This window comes from Jaculus jaculus, chromosome 5, assembly GCF_020740685.1.
Source record: "Jaculus jaculus isolate mJacJac1 chromosome 5, mJacJac1.mat.Y.cur, whole genome shotgun sequence".
NCBI lineage: Eukaryota > Metazoa > Chordata > Mammalia > Rodentia > Dipodidae > Jaculus > Jaculus jaculus.
Genome location: NC_059106.1, coordinates 44,933,494 through 44,950,144, shown reverse-complemented (window position 1 = coordinate 44,950,144; position 16,651 = coordinate 44,933,494). Strand labels below are relative to the sequence as shown.

The window sequence follows — 16,651 nt, the reverse complement described above, 5'->3', positions numbered from 1 at the left end:
AATGGATAATGTGTCTGACTACAAACTCTAGATGAATGTACCACTTTGTACATCTGGCTTTGCATAGATACTGGGGATTCAAACCCCAGGCTGTCAGGCTTTGTAAGCAAGTACCTTTAACCACTAAACCATCTACTCGGCCCTGTAAAATTCTGCCCAGGGCCTGGGGAGATGGCTTAGTGGTTAAAGGTGACTCAGGGAAGTTGGGTTCAATTCACCAGTACTTATATAAAGTCAGATGTACAAAGTGGCACAAACATCTGTTTGCAGAGGCAAGAGGCCCTGGTGCACCCATCCTTTATCTGCTTGCAAATAAAAGCAATTTAGGGCTGGAGGAATGGCTTGGTGGTTAAGGCGTTTGACTGCAAAGCCAAAAGACCCAGGTTCTATTCCCCAAGATCCATGTTAGCCAGATGCACAAGGGGGCACACATGTCTGTGCAGTGGCTGGAAGCCCTGGCACACACCACTGCAAACAAACTCCAGATGCATGCATCCCCTTGTGCATCTGGCTTATGTGGGTCCTGGGGAGTTGAACCCAGGTCCTTTGGCTTTGCAGCCAAGCACCTTAACCACTAAGCCATCTATCCAGCCAATATTTGATTTGATTTGAGAGAGGAAAAAAAAAAAAAAAAAAAGAGGGAGACAATGGGTGTGCCAGGGACTCCAGCTACTGCAAACGAACTCCAGATGCATCTGCCCCCTTGTGCATCTGCTTTACATTGGTCCTGGAGAGTTGAACCAGGATCCTTTGGATTTGCAGGCAAATGCCTTAACTGCTAAGCCATCTCTCCAGCCCACATGCCCTTTTTTTTGAGACAGGGTTCCCTGTAACCCAGATAGGCCTCAGACTTGCTACATAGTAAAGGCTAGCCTTGAATTCCTGATCTCTTACCTCTGCCTCCCAAGTGCTGAGATTACAGATATGTGCCACCATGCTTAGCTGTTGTCTGTCCCAAATCTCTCTTGCCTTCTCAACACCCACAAATGATCAAGAGCCTAGTGAACTAGGACCACTGGTTCACTTTCACAAGTCTAAGTTTGCTCATCAGTAAAACAGTGGTAGTGCTACAGCTGTGGAGTTCAAAGGACATGTAATATGGAGAAGCTGGTCAGTGTGCGGAAGACCTCTGTAAGTGTCAGTCCCTCTTCTACCAGCCTAAGGAAAGTCAGGCCCTGAAGTTCACTTGAAGACATGAACAGACAGAACCAGGAACATCATCTCTCACAAACTAAAGCAGTGTTTTGGACTAGAAGTGCTAGATTTTTCCCTCAATCAAAACTTTTACCCAGTACAGTTTAATTACAAATGGACAGAAAAAAAAGGCATATAAACTGTTCCTGAAGAAAATCATCTTTAAAGAGTATGAAATTCTGTGCTGGAGAGATGACTTAGCGGTTAAGCGCTTGCCTGTGAAGCCTAAGGACCTGGTTCAAGGCTCAATTCCCCAGGACCCACGTTAGCCAGATGCACAAGGGGGTGCAAACATCTGGAGTTTGTATGCAGTGGCTGGAAGCCCTGGTGCGACCATTCTCTCTCTCTCTATCTGCCCCTCTCTCTCTGTCACTCTCAAATAAATAAATAAAAATGAACAAACAACCAAACAAACAAAAAGTATGAAATTCCATTCCCAAACACCATCCTTGTACCTGGTGAACAAGGTGGAATTTTTTTAAATATTTAATTTATTTATTTGCAAGATAGAAAGAGGGAGGGAGAAAGAGAGAGAAAATGGGCACATTAAGGCCTCTAGATATTGTTAACTTCGGATGTGTTTGCCACCTTGTGTATCTAGCTTTATGTGGGTACTGGGGAATCAAGCGTGGGTCCTTAGGCTTTGAAGGCAAGTTCCTTAACCACCAAGCCATCTCTCCAGCCCCTGGAATGTGTGTGTGTGTGTGTGTGTGTGTGTGTGTGTGTGTGTGTGTACGCATGCACACACACATCATGCCTGCTGCAAACAGACAGCAGATGCTTTTGCCACTTTTTGCATATGGCATATTGGGGAGGCTTGGGAATTGAACCCAGGCCAGTAGGCTTTGCAAGCAAGCTTCTTTACCACTGAGCAACTTTCCCAGCAATCTTTTAAGCTAGCTTTCGGAGTTAACAACTTAGAGAATGCAATGCAGCAAATATAAATATTTTATTTATTTTTTATTTTATTTATTTATTAGGAAGAGAAATAGGCAGGAGGAAAGAGAGAATGGGTGTGCCAGGGCCTCCAGTGCCAGTTTGTGCATCTGGCTTATGTGGGTTCTAGAGAATCGAACCTGGGTCTTTGGCTTTGCAGGCAAGCACCTTAACTGCTAAGCCATCTCTTCAGCCCTTATTTATTTATTTATTTGAGAGAGAAAAAGGCAGGTAGAGTGAGAGAGAGAGAAATGGGTGTGCCAGGCCTCTAGCCACAGTAAATGTACTCCAGACACATGCAGCCTGATTCAATTTTTTGACATGTCTGCATTTCTGCATGGCACTTCCTGCCTTTCCCCAAGTGGTGAGACTTAATTCTCACTCTCCATCACTTCGGTATCTTCTGGCTCTACAGAATTCTTAGTTTCATTCTCCAACTTTTTTTTCTTCTTTGCCTTTTGTTCTTGGTTAAGCTGAGCAATCTCTTCATTTTTCTCTGTGATATATTTTAGCTATTAAAAAAAGAAACAAAGTCTCAAACAAGGTGGAAAGCAAGGCTCAGCACCTGAAATTGTCCTCTAACACACTGGTATGTGTGTGTCTGCACTCACACACATGAAGATACACACACACAGAGAAGAAAAGAAAAAGAGGGTTGGAGGGATGGCTTAGCTGTTAAGTTGCTTGCCAGCAAAGCCAAAGGACCTAAGTTTGAGTCCCCAGAACCCATGTAAGTCAGATGCACAAGAAGCATCTGGAGTTTGTTTGCAGTGGCTGGAGGCCTTGGCATTCCCATTCCCTACCCAATCCCCCATCTCCTTCTCTCTACTAAATAACTAAATGAATGAAATATTAAAAGAAAAAGATAAAAGGGGTGTGGGAAGATAGCTTAGTGGGCTAAGTGCTTGCCCTACAAGCATGAGGACCTTAGTTTGATGCTCAGAACCCATGTAAAAATGTGTGGCATGGTGATAATATAGACCTGAAACCCCAGTATTGGGGAGGAAGAGACAGGAGGAACCCTGGGGCTCTCTGACCAGCCAATCTAACCTAATTGGTGGGCTCCAAATCAACAAAAAACTCTGTCTCAAAGGAGGTGGATGGAGTTCCTGAAGACAACACTCAAGGTTGTCCTCTGTCCTACACCGACAAACACAGACAGACAGACATCTATACACACTTAAAATAAGAGAAAAAAGAACAAATAAGTAAAACTTACATGTACAAAGCCCTGGATCCCATCCCCTCCCCAGAATTGAAGTTTCTTTCTAGAAGGCCTTCCAACCATAATACCCTATACAAAACACAAGTATAAACAGTACACCCTTCAAGTTATCCAAGCTTGTTAAGGAAAGTCTGTGTAGCAGATACCAGAGACAAATTAGAACAGGGCCACTGCCTCATGAAAACTCAGTCAAAGCCGTCTGGAGTTCGTTTGTAGTGGCTAGAAGCCCTGGAGCTTCTCTCTGCCTCGTTATCTCTTGTTCTCTCAAATAAATAAATAAAAATTATTTTAAAAATATAGGAAATGTGCCCCTTTCTGTACGTTTAACTTTGCATATAACCCCTTCCATATCAGGCACATCAGAATTGTGGGTAACAACAGCGTGTAGTGGGCAAACTTGTAATCCCAACTACCAGAGAGGCCCAGACAGGCGGATCCCAAATTTACAGCCTGAGTGAGCTAAAAAATGAGTTCAAGGCTAGCCTGTATAATTTAGCAAGACTCTGTCTCAAAATAAAAAGCAAAAAAGGGCTGGAGACATGGTTCAGCAGTTAAAGGCACTTGGTTGCAATGCCTGTTACTCTGGGTTTGATTCCCAGTACCCACATAAAGCCAGATACACAAAGTGATGCATTCATCTGGAGTTCGTTTGCAGTGACAAACAGCCCCATGCACCCAACTCTCTATCAAATAAATAAAAATATTTTTTAAAATGTGGGGGTTGGAGATGTAGCTCACTGGTGTAGCATGTGCCTAGCATAAGTGAGGACAGACCCTAGGTTCAACCCCAGTGCAACCAAAGAAAATAAAAAATTGTGGGTATCCAAAGGAAGTTGACTCCATAGACTAGACTCTAGCCCATGACCAGTCTCTGATAATGCGCTGTAAGTAAAACATGTGATCAAAGTTTTGAGATATTACAAAAAGGCATAATTTGTACCCAGAGAATGCTGATTAGAAAATTTCAAATTAGCTTCGCAAGATCCATCATCATGAAAGAAAGACTATAAATTACAGGCAGGTCTGAATGGTTCAGCCATCTCTAGTTTTTAATGCAAGGTGCCCTGGGGAATAACTACATGCCTTCAAGTGATTAATTGGGAATAATGTATTCTGCTAGAAAAGGGGAGTGAGGAAAGAAATCCATCTCTCACCAGTGAATTACTCCTCCTGGCTAAGAGCTTCACGTCTTCAGTGCTAATTGTGCTTCTTTTTGCGTGTCTGCAGGAAGGGCAAAACAAGTCACTAACATGTTTGCTATTAGTCCAACTTTTGATGAAATGTAAGAGTTCACGGTCACACTGCCAGCTAGCAAGTCTCATCTTTTCAGAACACGGGCATCAGGCAATAGTGACACAAAAATGAGCAAAGTCACCATCCAACATGCCAACTGAACAGATTGAGAAAAAGCAGAAGCCTGTACGGTCACTCTGTCTAAGGGCGAATGCTACATAGAGTTAAAGAGAGTTGAGACCCTTCCCAAGTGTTTTGTCACAGTGGCTACAAGGACCCCCAAAGAAGCAAGAAGGTTAGTGTACATCATCAGTGTAGAGAAAATAAGCCTTATTCAGGTATGGTGGCACATGCCTTTAATCCCAGCATTCGGGAGACAGAGGTAGGAGGATCTATCTGTGAGTTCGAGGCCAGCCTGAGACTACATAATGAATTCCAGAGTAGTCTTGGCAAGATTGAGACCTTACCTCAGGGGTGGGGGGGAGGAAGAAGCCAGTTATGGTGGCACATTCTTAGCACTTGGGAGGCAGAGGTAGGAGGATTGCTGAGAGTTCAGGCCACCCTGAGGCTTGAGTGAACTCCAGATCAGCCTGGGCTACAGCAAGACCCTACCTTGAAAGAAACAAAGAGAGAGAGAGAGAAAGTAAGTCTTAAAATATAAAAATCAGCTGGGCATGGTGGTGCATGCCTTTAATCCCAGCACTCGGGAGGCAGAGGTAAGAGAATCGCCATGAGTTCAAGGCCACCCTGAGATGACAGAGTCAATTCCAGGTCAGCCTGGACCAGAGTGAGACCCTACCTCGAAAAACCAAAATAAATAAATAAATTAAGTAATTAAAAAAAAAATATATATATATATCAGCTTTGTTAATAAACATCAAATAAGCCAGGTGTGGTGGTGTACACCTTAAATCCCAGCACTTGGGAGGAGGCAGAGGTAGAAGGATTACTGTGAGTTCAAGACCAGCCTGAGACTACATAGTGAAGTCCAGGTCAGCCTGGGCTAGAGCAAGATCTCACATCAAGAAAAAAAAAAAAAAAAAAATTAAATAGATAAAGAAAATTTCCATAAGGCATGGGCCTCATGTGAGCCAAGATTCAGACATTCTCCAAGGGCTAACTTACAGATAAAGCATATGTAGTTGCTTCCAATACCCTACTTGCCAGCAACCTATTCATGCACTCCTTCCCCAAAAGCCTAGGTAGAACAAAGAACAATCTTTAGCCAGGTGTGATGGCACACATCTTTAATCCCAGTACTCGGGAGGCAGAGGTAGAAGGATCACTGTGAGTTCAAGGCCAGCCTGAGACTACATAGCGAATTCCAGATCAGCTTAGACTAAAGTGAGGCCCTACCTCAAAAACAAAACAAAAAAAAAGAACCACCTTTAAGTGGTTTGCAGGCACTGGTAATATGTACAAGAAAGGGAAAGATTTAGAGCCTGCCCTAGGAGGACCTACTGCTTGCTTTAATTCATTCAAAATACTCGTCCCAGAAACAAAGAGCTACTCGGAGCAAGGTGAAAAGCATGGGGTGCGGAGATGCTGGCACCAAATCAGAAGTGGGAGCAACTCAGAGAGCCTGAGCCTTTTCAGGCCTCTGTCATTCAACTGCTGCATAAAAGCCACATGTTGCAATTGTTTCCAATTACCTGGGGTACTAATTGAAGAGAACATAAATCACTTGTAAGAGCTCTCTGGCTTTGCCAGCTGAAAGCAAGTCCTCCACTTTCCAGAGTATGCCTCCCTCGTGACAAACATGGCAAAGAAAGCCTCTGCCTGTCGTCATCCGTCCACCTGCAAGCAATCACTGCTGCGCACAGCAAGGGCCGACGCCCCGAGTCCTCAGAAATCCAACCATCCCCGGAACATGGCTTGTTCAAATAGACGCCCACACGCTCTCCAGACCCTTTCAACCTGGAGCTGAAGAACATGGGTTCTTCAACAGAAAATACTTGGAGAGCTAACTTCAAAGAATACCAAAAGACCAAGACGAGCATGAACTGATGTAATTAAAGCAGATGTCAGATTTCCACTGAACCATGATTATCCACAAAATCTCTCCCTCTCTCTCTCCCTCTCCCTCTCCCCCGACCTCTTTCTCTCTCTCTCTCTCTTTCTCTCTCTCTCTCTCTCTCTCTCTCTCTCTCTCTCTCTCACACACACCCATGGAAGCACTCCTGAAATATACAACCAGATGGAGGGTATCAAAGACGGTAACAAGCCAGTGAGGGATAATGGACTTCTCTACCCACCTGGCAAACATTTCAAGGTCTTTGGCAAAATGTTCTGAAAGAGAAAGAAGAGAGATACATTTTAGCCACTATGGCACCTGATTTCAGAAGAAAGCAGAGGGAAGCCTTCGCTTCGAGTCAGCCCGGTGGCTAACAAGTGAGCAGAGGCACGTCAGCCAGGCTGCCCCACAGTGGACAACAGCCTTTAGCCTTCTGAACTATCACCTCCTTGTCCTTCTGGCACCCTCCACCCTTTATTACAAGCCTCCCACTAATTGTGACCATTCCTTTGGTTTCTAGAATTATCCTCTAATTTTAAATTCTGCTTCAAGTTGGAGCTTGTGAGGACACTAATTTCCTCTAACGTCAAGCAAGTAACAATGCCACAGGTTCAGCTATCAAACTCTGAACGATGTAAGTTTTATAAAGTTTGTCATGAAAAATGGAATGTCTAATGTCCTAGTCATAAGGACAGTTTAATCACAATAAAATAAAGACGTTTCTGCCTCAGTGTTGGTGTAATAGGTCTCCCCATAAGCCATTCAAATCTTATGCCAAGGAGTGTTCGCAAAGACTGTGACAGTAAGTGTACGTGGAAGGCATGCCACAGCTCCCACCCACACATGCTCCTTCTAGGCATTTATAAACCAAGAGGTAGAGAGTATGGCTTCGTACCGCACTGTCGAAAAGTCACCTCCGAAATTGCTGCAATGGTCTGTTTGCTGAACTGCACTTCCTTGTCCAAAGCAACCTCATTGCAAAGACAGCCCACTGTGTAGTGAACTGCTGCCTTTAGCCTCTGGGGGAAAAAGAAATCAAAGTACTTTAGGAGTAAGGTTGTAAAGACAGATTTCCGTATCTTAAAAAATTAAGAACAAGGGCTGGAGAAATGGATTAGTGGTTAAAGCATTTGTCTCCTAAACTCAAGGACCCAGGTTTAATTCCCCAGTACCCATGTAAAGCCAGATGCACAAGGTAACACATGTGTCTGAAGTTCATTTGCAATGGTTTGCTCATTCTTTCTCTCTCTCTCTATGCTTATTTTTCTCTCTCTCAGATAAGTAAGTAAAAATAAAATATTTTTTTAAAATTTAAGGGCTCAGCCGGGCATGGTGACGCACGCCTTTAACCCCAGCACTCGGGAGGCAGAGATAGGAAGATCACCGTAAGTTCAAGGCCACCCTGAGACTACATAGTGAGTTCCTGGTCAGCCTGGGCTAGAGCGAGAGCCTACCTTGAAAAACCAAAAAAGAAAACAAAAAAAAGTTAAGGGCTGAAGAGATGGCTTAGCAGTTAAGGTGTTTGTCTACAAAGACTAAGGACCCAGATTTGGTTCCCCAGTACCCATGCAACCACATGCACAAGCTGGCGCACACATCCAGAGTTCATTTACAAGGTGGCTAGAGGCCCTGGCGTACCCATTCTATCTGCCTCTTTCTTTCAAATAAATAAAATAAAATACTAAAAAAAAAAAAAAAAATTAAAACCAAGAAGAGAGGAGTCTGCTCAGCCATTTAATTCCTTTAGTACTTTCCATAATGGCTGAGAGACTTCAGTGTACTAATCAATTAATGAGACCCTCTACAAGGTGACTGTAGAAACATTACTTCCTAGCTAATGGTAATGATTTAAGTCAGGTAAAAATGAGAAATTACAATGGCAGGTCAGTGGGGAAAAGAGTCAAACTGGTCCTTGCCAAGTATCAGTATGACTTTTCTTAGTTATTACACAACTGTTGCCCATCTCCCGTGGAGTAAAGGCCGAACGAGGTGTCTAGGGAACATGATGAGAAGACAGACAGGGCTTGTGGTAATCATATAGAGACAGAAGGATCCCATCCCTTTGTTCCAAGTCCCCACATAGCCTCAGGCCTGCATGTCACAAAGAGCGAAAATACAGGAAAGGCTGATGAAGACACATCTGACTCTCCTTTGACTTAAGACACTTCAGCAACCCTCCTATTCCTCAGCAGTCCTTCTCTCCCTTTTTTTGTAAGGCTGGGGCCAAACCCACAGCCTCATTCTTGCCAGGCAAACACTTTACCATTGAGTTATACCCTCAACCCTCAGCAATCGTTCTAGATACCAAAAGACAAAACAAAACAAAAACACTTTATTTTCCTCCGGCAGACAAGTACCAAGAAAGACTCAAAACAAGCTAAATGGGCCTTTAAAACATAGATAAGGGGCTAGAAAGATATCCCAGTGGTTAAAGGCTCTTGCTTGCAAAGCCTACAGGCCCAGGTTCAGTTCCCCAACCACTCAAATAAAGCTGCAGAGGCATTCACTCAACTGCAGCAGCAAGAGACCCTGCCATGTCCACACATTTGTGTGTGTGTGAGTGCACACACACACACACACACACACACACACACAAATAAAAAATTTTAAATATTTGTATTATTTTGTTTTATTTATTTATTTATTATTATTTCTGGTTTTTCAAGGTAGGGTCTCACTTTAACCCAAGCAGACCTGGAATTCACTATGCAGTCTCAGGGTGGCCTTGAACTCATGGTGATCCTTTTACCTTTGCCTCCCAAGTGCTGGGATTAAAGGTGTGTGCCACCATGTCTGGCTCTTATTATTTTAATTTTGAGAGACAGACACAGAATGAGGCAAAGAGAGATAAAGAAAGAACAGGTGCACCAGGGCCTTTCAGCTGCTGTGAATGAACTCCAAACATGTGTGCCCCTTGTGGCACATGTGTGACATTGCATACTTTGTGTCTGGCTTACATGGGACCTGGAGATTCGAACATGAGTTCTTAGGTTTCACAGGCAAGCACCTTAACCACTAAGTCATCTCTCCAGCCCTTCATTGTTTTATTTATTTATTTATTTGAGAGACAGAGAGAAAGAGAGAGAGAGAATGGGTACAACAGGGCCTCCAGCAGCTGCAAATGAACTCCAGATGCATGTGCCACCTTGTGCACTGGCTTACATGAATACTGGGGAACTGAACCTGGGTCCTTAGGCTTTGCAGGCAAATACCTTAACTACTAAGATATCTTGCCAGCACCCCCTGCCAAAAAAATTTCGTTTAAGTACATTAAGCAATGGCCTTTGTCAAGGGTCAAGACAGTAGACTCTTCTACCCAAGACAGCTGGTTCAACCCTACCCATGATAGCTGACTCTACCTGCCCAGCAAGTGTTCACTATTTAGGTAAGATTAGGATGAACTTCAAAACACACAAAGCTGGCTGGGAGTGGTAGCACACGCCTGTAATCCCATTCAGGAGGCAGAGGTAGGAGGATCGCTGTGAGTTTGAGGTCACCCTAAGACTACATATTGAATTCCAGGCCAGCCTGGGCTAGAGCAAGACCCTAACTCAAAATAAATAAGTAAATAAATAAAAAGACACAAAACAAAAAAACCCACAAACCTGGGGTTTTCTAGCACTGAAAGTCCCCTCCTCACAGAGAAGTCTGCTTTCTTCACCTCTTACTCTGAAATATGCTTTATTTTTTTATTTTTTGAGGTAGGGTCTCACTCTAGCCCAGGTGGACCTGGAATTTACTATGTAGTCTCAGGGTGGCCTCGAACTCGTGGCGATCCTCTACCTCTGCCTCCTGAGTGCTGGGATTAAAGGTGTGCCCCACCACGCCTGGCTTGAAAGAAACTTTATTCTTTAAAAAAAAAATAAAGGGGCTGGAGAGATGGCTTAGCGGTTAGGCGCTTGCCTGTGAAGCCTAAGGACCCCGGTTCAAGGCTCGGTTCCCCAGGTCCCACGTTAGCCAGATGCACAAGGGGGCGCACGCGTCTGGAGTTCGTTTGCAGAGGCTGGAGGCCCTGGCGCGCCCATTCTCTCTCTCTCCCTCTATCTGTCTCTCTGTGTCTGTCGCTCTCAAATAAATAAATAAATAAATAAGAGGTGTGTTTGTTTGTTTAAAAAAAAAAATAAAAATAAAGGTCAGGGGCTGGAGGAGATGGCTTAGCGTTTAAGGTGTTTGCCTGCAAAGCCAAAGGACCCCAGTTTGATTCCCCAAGACCCACGTAAGCCAGATGCACAAGGTGGTGCATGCATCTGGAGTTCGTCTACAGTGGCTGGAGGCCCTGGTGCACCCATTCTCTCTCTCTCTCTACCTCTCAAATTAAAAAAAAATCAAAAAACAGAGGCCAGGCAGATAAGCAAGATACCTATTTCCTATCACCTCACTTTTTTTTTTTTTTTTTTCCAAGATAGGGTTTCACTCTAGCCCAGGTTGACCTGGAATTCTCTACAGGGTCTCAGGGTGGCCTCAAACTCACAGCAATCCTCCTACCTCTGCCTCCAGAGAGCTGGGATTAAAGGTGTGGGCTATCACACCCAGCAAGAAGAACCCAAGGGATTCACCTCACTTTTTTAGACATCACAAGGTAATTCAGACCTTTGGGACAGAGAACCAAATCATCATCACCCTAGGATGGACAAAGACCTATCTAAAAGGTCCTCTTTTAGGCATAGGTGGGGGTTGGGGAAAGAGGACAAGGATCTTTCTAAAAGCATCTGACCCCAGGAAGTTTTCTCTCCATGTACTAGGTCCCTACTTCCTGAGCTTAGTTCCTTTTTCATGTTGCAGACCTTGCTGCACTAGGAGGGGAAGTTACTACCTTCTAAACACAAGGGCAGGATCCTTCATTATGTTCAATGCAGTCTACTCGGTGCCAAAAATGGCTGGTTGCATGGATGGTGGAGTCCTCTACCAGCATATCAGAACTGATTCACATCTCAGCCCATCTTCACAGCCTCATTTAATCAGTAAGCGTCTATGGCCTAATGAGAGTCAGGCTGTTCTAGGAGCCAAGAATGCAAAACTAAAAAAAAACAATATCCAGGGATGTAGTTCAGCAACAGAGTGCTTGCCTGACAAGCACAAAGCCCTAGGTTCAATTCCTAGCGCCATAAAAATAAATAAATACAATTAGAGAAAAACAAAGGTCAGGCTGGGGAGATGGCTTTGTAGTTGAAGATGCTTGCTTACAGGGCATGATGGGCAGAGTTCAGCTCCCCAGCACCCACGTAGAGCCAAACAAAAACAAGTAGCATGTACATATGGTATTCATTTGCAGTGGCAAGAGACCCTGGTGTGCACGCATGCATACACGCACGTGCGTGTGCACACACACACACCTGAAAAAATAATATTAAAAAAAATAAAAGTCCCTACTCTCCCATTACACCTTTACCATGAATAGACTCTTCAAAATTGTCACTGTCACAAAAGGTAAAAAAGTGAAAACCAAAGACAGAATTAATCCCATCCTTGAATTGATCCAGTATGAAGGAAAAAAAAAGATATCTAAAAGATCTTTGGAACAATGGAGACATTTGAGTGTAGACCATACGTTCAAATAGATTTTATCAAGGTTAGTTTACTGAAATATGATAATTATAAAAAATATTTTTATTTTTATTTATGAGAGAGAGAGAGAGACAGACAGACAGACAGACATATACAGAACGGGCACACCAGGACTTCCAGCCACTGCAAATGAACTCCAGATGCACACGCCACCTTCTGCATTCAGCTTATGTGGGTCTGGGGAACCAAACATGGGTCCTTAGGCTTTGCAGGGAAACACCTTAACTACTAAGCCACCTCTCCAGCCCTGAAATGTAGTACTTTAGTAAGAGAATGTAAGAGAACACAACACCTTTGTTCATGAAAGACGTATACCAAATTCAAGATATAGCTAGGCATGGTGGCATATATCTTTAGTCCCAGCACTCAGGAGGCTGAGTTCAAAGACAGCCAGGGCTACAGAATTGAGTTCCAGGTCAGACTTAGCTAGGGTGACACCCTCACTCAAAAACTAGGGAGGGGGGCGCTGGACCTGGTGCTGCAGGCCTTTAATCCCAGCACTCGGGAGACAGAGGTAGGAGGATCGCCATGAGTTTAAGGCCACCCTGAGTGAATTCCAGGTCAGCTTGGGCTTAAGTGAGCCCCTACTTCGGGAAAACCAAATAAATAAATAAATAAATGGGGGAGGGGGACTGGAGAGATGGCTCAGTAAGGCACTTACTTGCCTAACCACCAGGGTTCAATTCCCCACTATCCATGTAAAGCTAGATGCACAAAATGATGCATGTATCTGGAGTTTGTTTGCAGTGGCTGAAGGCTCAGGCACACCCATTCTCTCTGTCTGTCTCTCTTCTCTCTTTGCTTCAAATAAAAAGTCATGCCAGGTGTGCCCACCTGTAATCCCAGCACTTGCGAGGCAGAGTAGGAGGATCGCTGTGATTTCAAGGCCACCCTGAGAATACATAGTGTATTCCAGGTCAGCCTGGGATAGAGTGAGACCCTACCTCAAAACAACAAAAAGTTAAAAAGGGCATGGTAAGGTATGCCTGTAATCCCTGTACTGGGGAAGTGGGGGCAGGAGCATTAGGAGTTCAAGGACAGCCTCTGCTACATAGAGCACAAGGTTAGCCTGGACTACATGAGACCCTCCTCAAATCCTCTCCATAAAAAAGTTGATGGTGGGCTGCAGAGATAGCTTAACAGTTAAGGTGCTTGCCTGCAAAACCAAGGGACCTCGGTTCAATTCCCCAGTACCCACATAAACCAGATGTACAAGGTGACACATGCATCTGGAGTTCATCTGCGATGGTTGGAAGCCCTGGCACACCTATTCTCTCTCTCATTCTGCCTCTTACCCTCTCTCAAGTAAATAAATAATAAAAAAAAATTATTAAAAAGTTGATGGTAACATGCCAAGCTATCTGCAATAAATTTTCAAATACTTCAGAAGAAAAAGACCAAAGGGTATACTGCCAAATTACCCTGAACCTGACCTGCTCATCTTTCTTTTTTTCCTCTTCATCATTTCCTTTCTTTTCCTTTTCCCTTCCCCCACTTCTTTACTGGGAACAGAATCCAGGACCTCTAGCAGGATATACAATGGCTGATCACTGAGAGGAACCAGGTTTCCTTAGTAGACCCACCCCTGAGAATGCCAGGTGGGCTGGAGAGATGCCTTAGTGGTTAATGCACTTGTTTGCAAAGCCTAAGGACTCAGGTTCAATTCCCCAGGACCCACATAAGCCAGATGCACAAAGTGGTGCATGTATCTGGAGTTTGTTTGCAGTGGCAAAAGGCCTTAGCCTACACATTCTCTTTCTCTCATAAATAAGCAAAAATAAAATATTTTAAAAAGAGAGAAGCCAAGCCGGGCATGGCGGCACAAGCCTTTAATCCTAGCATTTAGGAGGATCTCTGTGAGTTCAAGGCCACCCTGAGACTACATAGTAAATTCCAGGTCAGCCTGGGCTAGAGTGAGACTGTACCTTGAAAGAGAAAGAGAATGCCAGGTGCTGCCAGCGAAAATAAAATTCACTCTAGGGGCAAGCAAATAAAACAAAACGCAGACCCATGGATGGGTGAATGAGGCATGTGAGTGGTCCCAGCACGATTCTTGCAATCTGAGTCTGGACTGCTAAAAATAAGAGGGCGGGGCAGACCGCTGCTGGAATTCAGCTCTCCCAGCCCTTGAGGTGGCCAGTCGATCCTCTCAGAGGCTGCCAACTGGGCATAGAGATGTTCTCATGACTCGCCACCTGGTCACCCAGCAGATGAATATATTCGACCCTACCCCGAGAGATAGCTTTACCGATTCCAATTTTGCAAAAGGAGAAAACTGCGTTTGAGATAGAAGCAATACAGTAGGGGACCCCAAATTTCGAGCCCAGGGCAGAGGAGGATGGGATGCGGGCGGCCGGACTGGGTCGGGTTCCTGCTCTGCAGCGCAGTCCTCCCCTTTGCAGGGCACAAGCTGTCTCTCTTGCCGTTGAGACAGGGTATTACTAACTGGCCTCGAACTCACGACCCTCCTGCCTTCGCGTTCGCGTGCCAGACCGCACCATCACAACCCAGGTAAGCAGCGGAGACTGCGGCTTACTCCCGCGTCGGGGACCCGCTCCCTCCCCGGCGACGGGGAAGCGCATGCGCACACGCCCAAGCTGACCGAGGGTTCGAGACTTTTTTTTTCCAACCCCCTGGGACTTGACACCGTCCTTGTCAGTCCCGGAGTACCTGTTGGTAAGAGAATTCCTGCTGCTCCTCGGCTTCTGCTTCCTTCATCTCGGCTGACCGCCTTAGGCCGGCGTGTGAAGGGTGAGTGAAGAGACAGCTGCAACCCTCTGGTCAGATTTTCCCGCGCTGTGCCTGCGACGGGACGCGCAGGGGGCCAAAGCGCGAAGCTCCTCCTTCCGGCGCCTCCGCGAGCGCCCCCTGGCGTCACCTGGTGTGTCTGGCTACTAGGGAGGAAAAGGTAGGAGGATTTCAGAGCCAGCCTAGGACTACAGAGTGAGTTCCAGGTCAGTCTGGGATAGAGGAACAGAGGGAGTCTCTACCTCGAAAAACCAAAGAATAAAAATAAAAATAAAAATAAAATACCCAGAAAGCCAAGCGCCACATGTTCTCTCTCATATGTGGATCCTAGCTACAGATGACTGGGCTTCTGCGTGAGAATGAAAATACTTAGTAGCAGAGGCCAGTAAGTTAAAAAGGAGACATAAAGGGTAGAGAAAGGAAGGGAGGAGGATACTTAATAGGTTGATATTGTATATATGTAATTACAATGATTGTAATGGGAGGTAATATGATGGAGAATGGAATTTCAAATGGGAAAGTGTGGGGGTGGAGAGGGAGGGAATTACCATGGGATATATTTTATAATCATGGAAAATGTTAATAAAAATTAAAAAAAATAAAATACAAAAATAAATAAATAAATAAATAAATAAAATGAGGGGCTGGAGAGATGGATCAGCAGTTGAAGGGATTTGCTTGCAGGGCCTGAAGGCCTGGATTTGATTCCCCAGTACCCATGTAGAGCCAGAGGCACGTGGTGGCACATGTTACTGATATTCATTCACAATGGCTAGGCCCTGGTGTGTCCATTCTCATTCACTTTCTCTCTACATATATATTTGTTTTTCAACATAGTCTCCCTCTAGTAAAATTATTTTTTTTAATATTTGATTGATTGATTTCAGAGAGAGAAAAGGAGGCAGAGAATGGGAACATGAGGATCTCTAGCTACTGCGAAAGAAAGAACTCCAGATGCAAGAATCGAACCTGGGTCCTTTGCAGGCAAGCACCCTGTTTTTATTTTTTTGTTGTTGTTGCTGTTGTTGTTTGTTTTCCAAGATAGGGTCTCCCTCTAGCCCAGGCTGACCTGGAATTCCCTACATAGTCTCAGGGCAGCCTCAAGCTATGGTGATTCTCCTACCTGTGCCTCCCAAGTGCTGGGATTAAAGGCATGCTCTAACCATGCCCAGCTAAATTATTATTATTATTGCTTTTTTTTTAAGAGAAAAATAGAGAGAAAGAATTGGTGTGCCAGGCCCGACATGGTGGTGCATACCTTTAATCCCAGCACTCAGAAGGCAGAGGTAGGAGGAGCGCGATGAGTTCGAGGCCACACTGAGACGATGTAGTGAATTCCAGGTCAGCCTGAGCTACAATTGTTGGTGTACCAGGGCTTCAGCCACTGGAATCCAACACCAGACGCTTGCGCCACCTAGTGGGCATGTGCGACCTTGGGTTTGCCTCACCTTTGTGGTTTATGTGGGATCTGGAGTGTCAAATATGGGTCCTTAGGCTTGGCAGGCAAGTGCCTTAACCACTAAGCCATCTATCCCTCCAATCCCCCTCCCTTTTTTGAGGTAGGGTCTCACTCTACCCCAGGCTGACCTGGAATTCACTATGTAGTCTCAGGGTGGCCTTGAACTCATGGTGATTCTCCTGTCTCTGCCTCCCAAGTGCTGGGATTAAAGTCATGCACCACCATGGCCAGATTTAAAAAAAAAAAAAGGCTTAATTCACTTTTTCTGTATAAAAAC

General features: G+C 44.8%; 1 protein-coding gene across 1 annotated transcript; it reads right to left on the bottom strand.

Moving 5' to 3' along the window:
• Nucleotides 1-2,319: 2,319 nt before the first annotated feature.
• On the bottom strand, nucleotides 2,320-14,975 carry Cenps (centromere protein S). Its single transcript, XM_004657657.2, has 5 exons — nucleotides 14,838-14,975; nucleotides 7,498-7,621; nucleotides 6,844-6,877; nucleotides 4,510-4,576; nucleotides 2,320-2,642 (listed from the first exon to the last, which is right to left on the bottom strand). Exons 1-5 carry the CDS (start codon nucleotides 14,883-14,885, stop codon nucleotides 2,502-2,504), a joined length of 414 nt encoding a protein of 137 aa, XP_004657714.1. The 5' UTR covers nucleotides 14,886-14,975; the 3' UTR covers nucleotides 2,320-2,501.
• Nucleotides 14,976-16,651: the final 1,676 nt, after the last annotated feature.

Bases quoted from the DNA above. Each gene is read 5' to 3' on its own strand.
- Cenps (XM_004657657.2), bottom strand. From the start codon at position 14,885: ATGAAGGAAGCAGAAGCCGAGGAGCAGCAGGAATTCTCTTACCAACAG. The intron at 6,878-7,497 runs GTACGAAGCCAT...TTTCTCTTTCAG, and splicing joins GGTGACTTTTCGACAGTGCG to AACATTTTGCCAAAGACCTT. The intron at 2,643-4,509 runs GTGAGAGATGGA...TTTTTTTAATAG, and splicing joins CCAGGAGGAGTAATTCACTG to CTAAAATATATCACAGAGAA.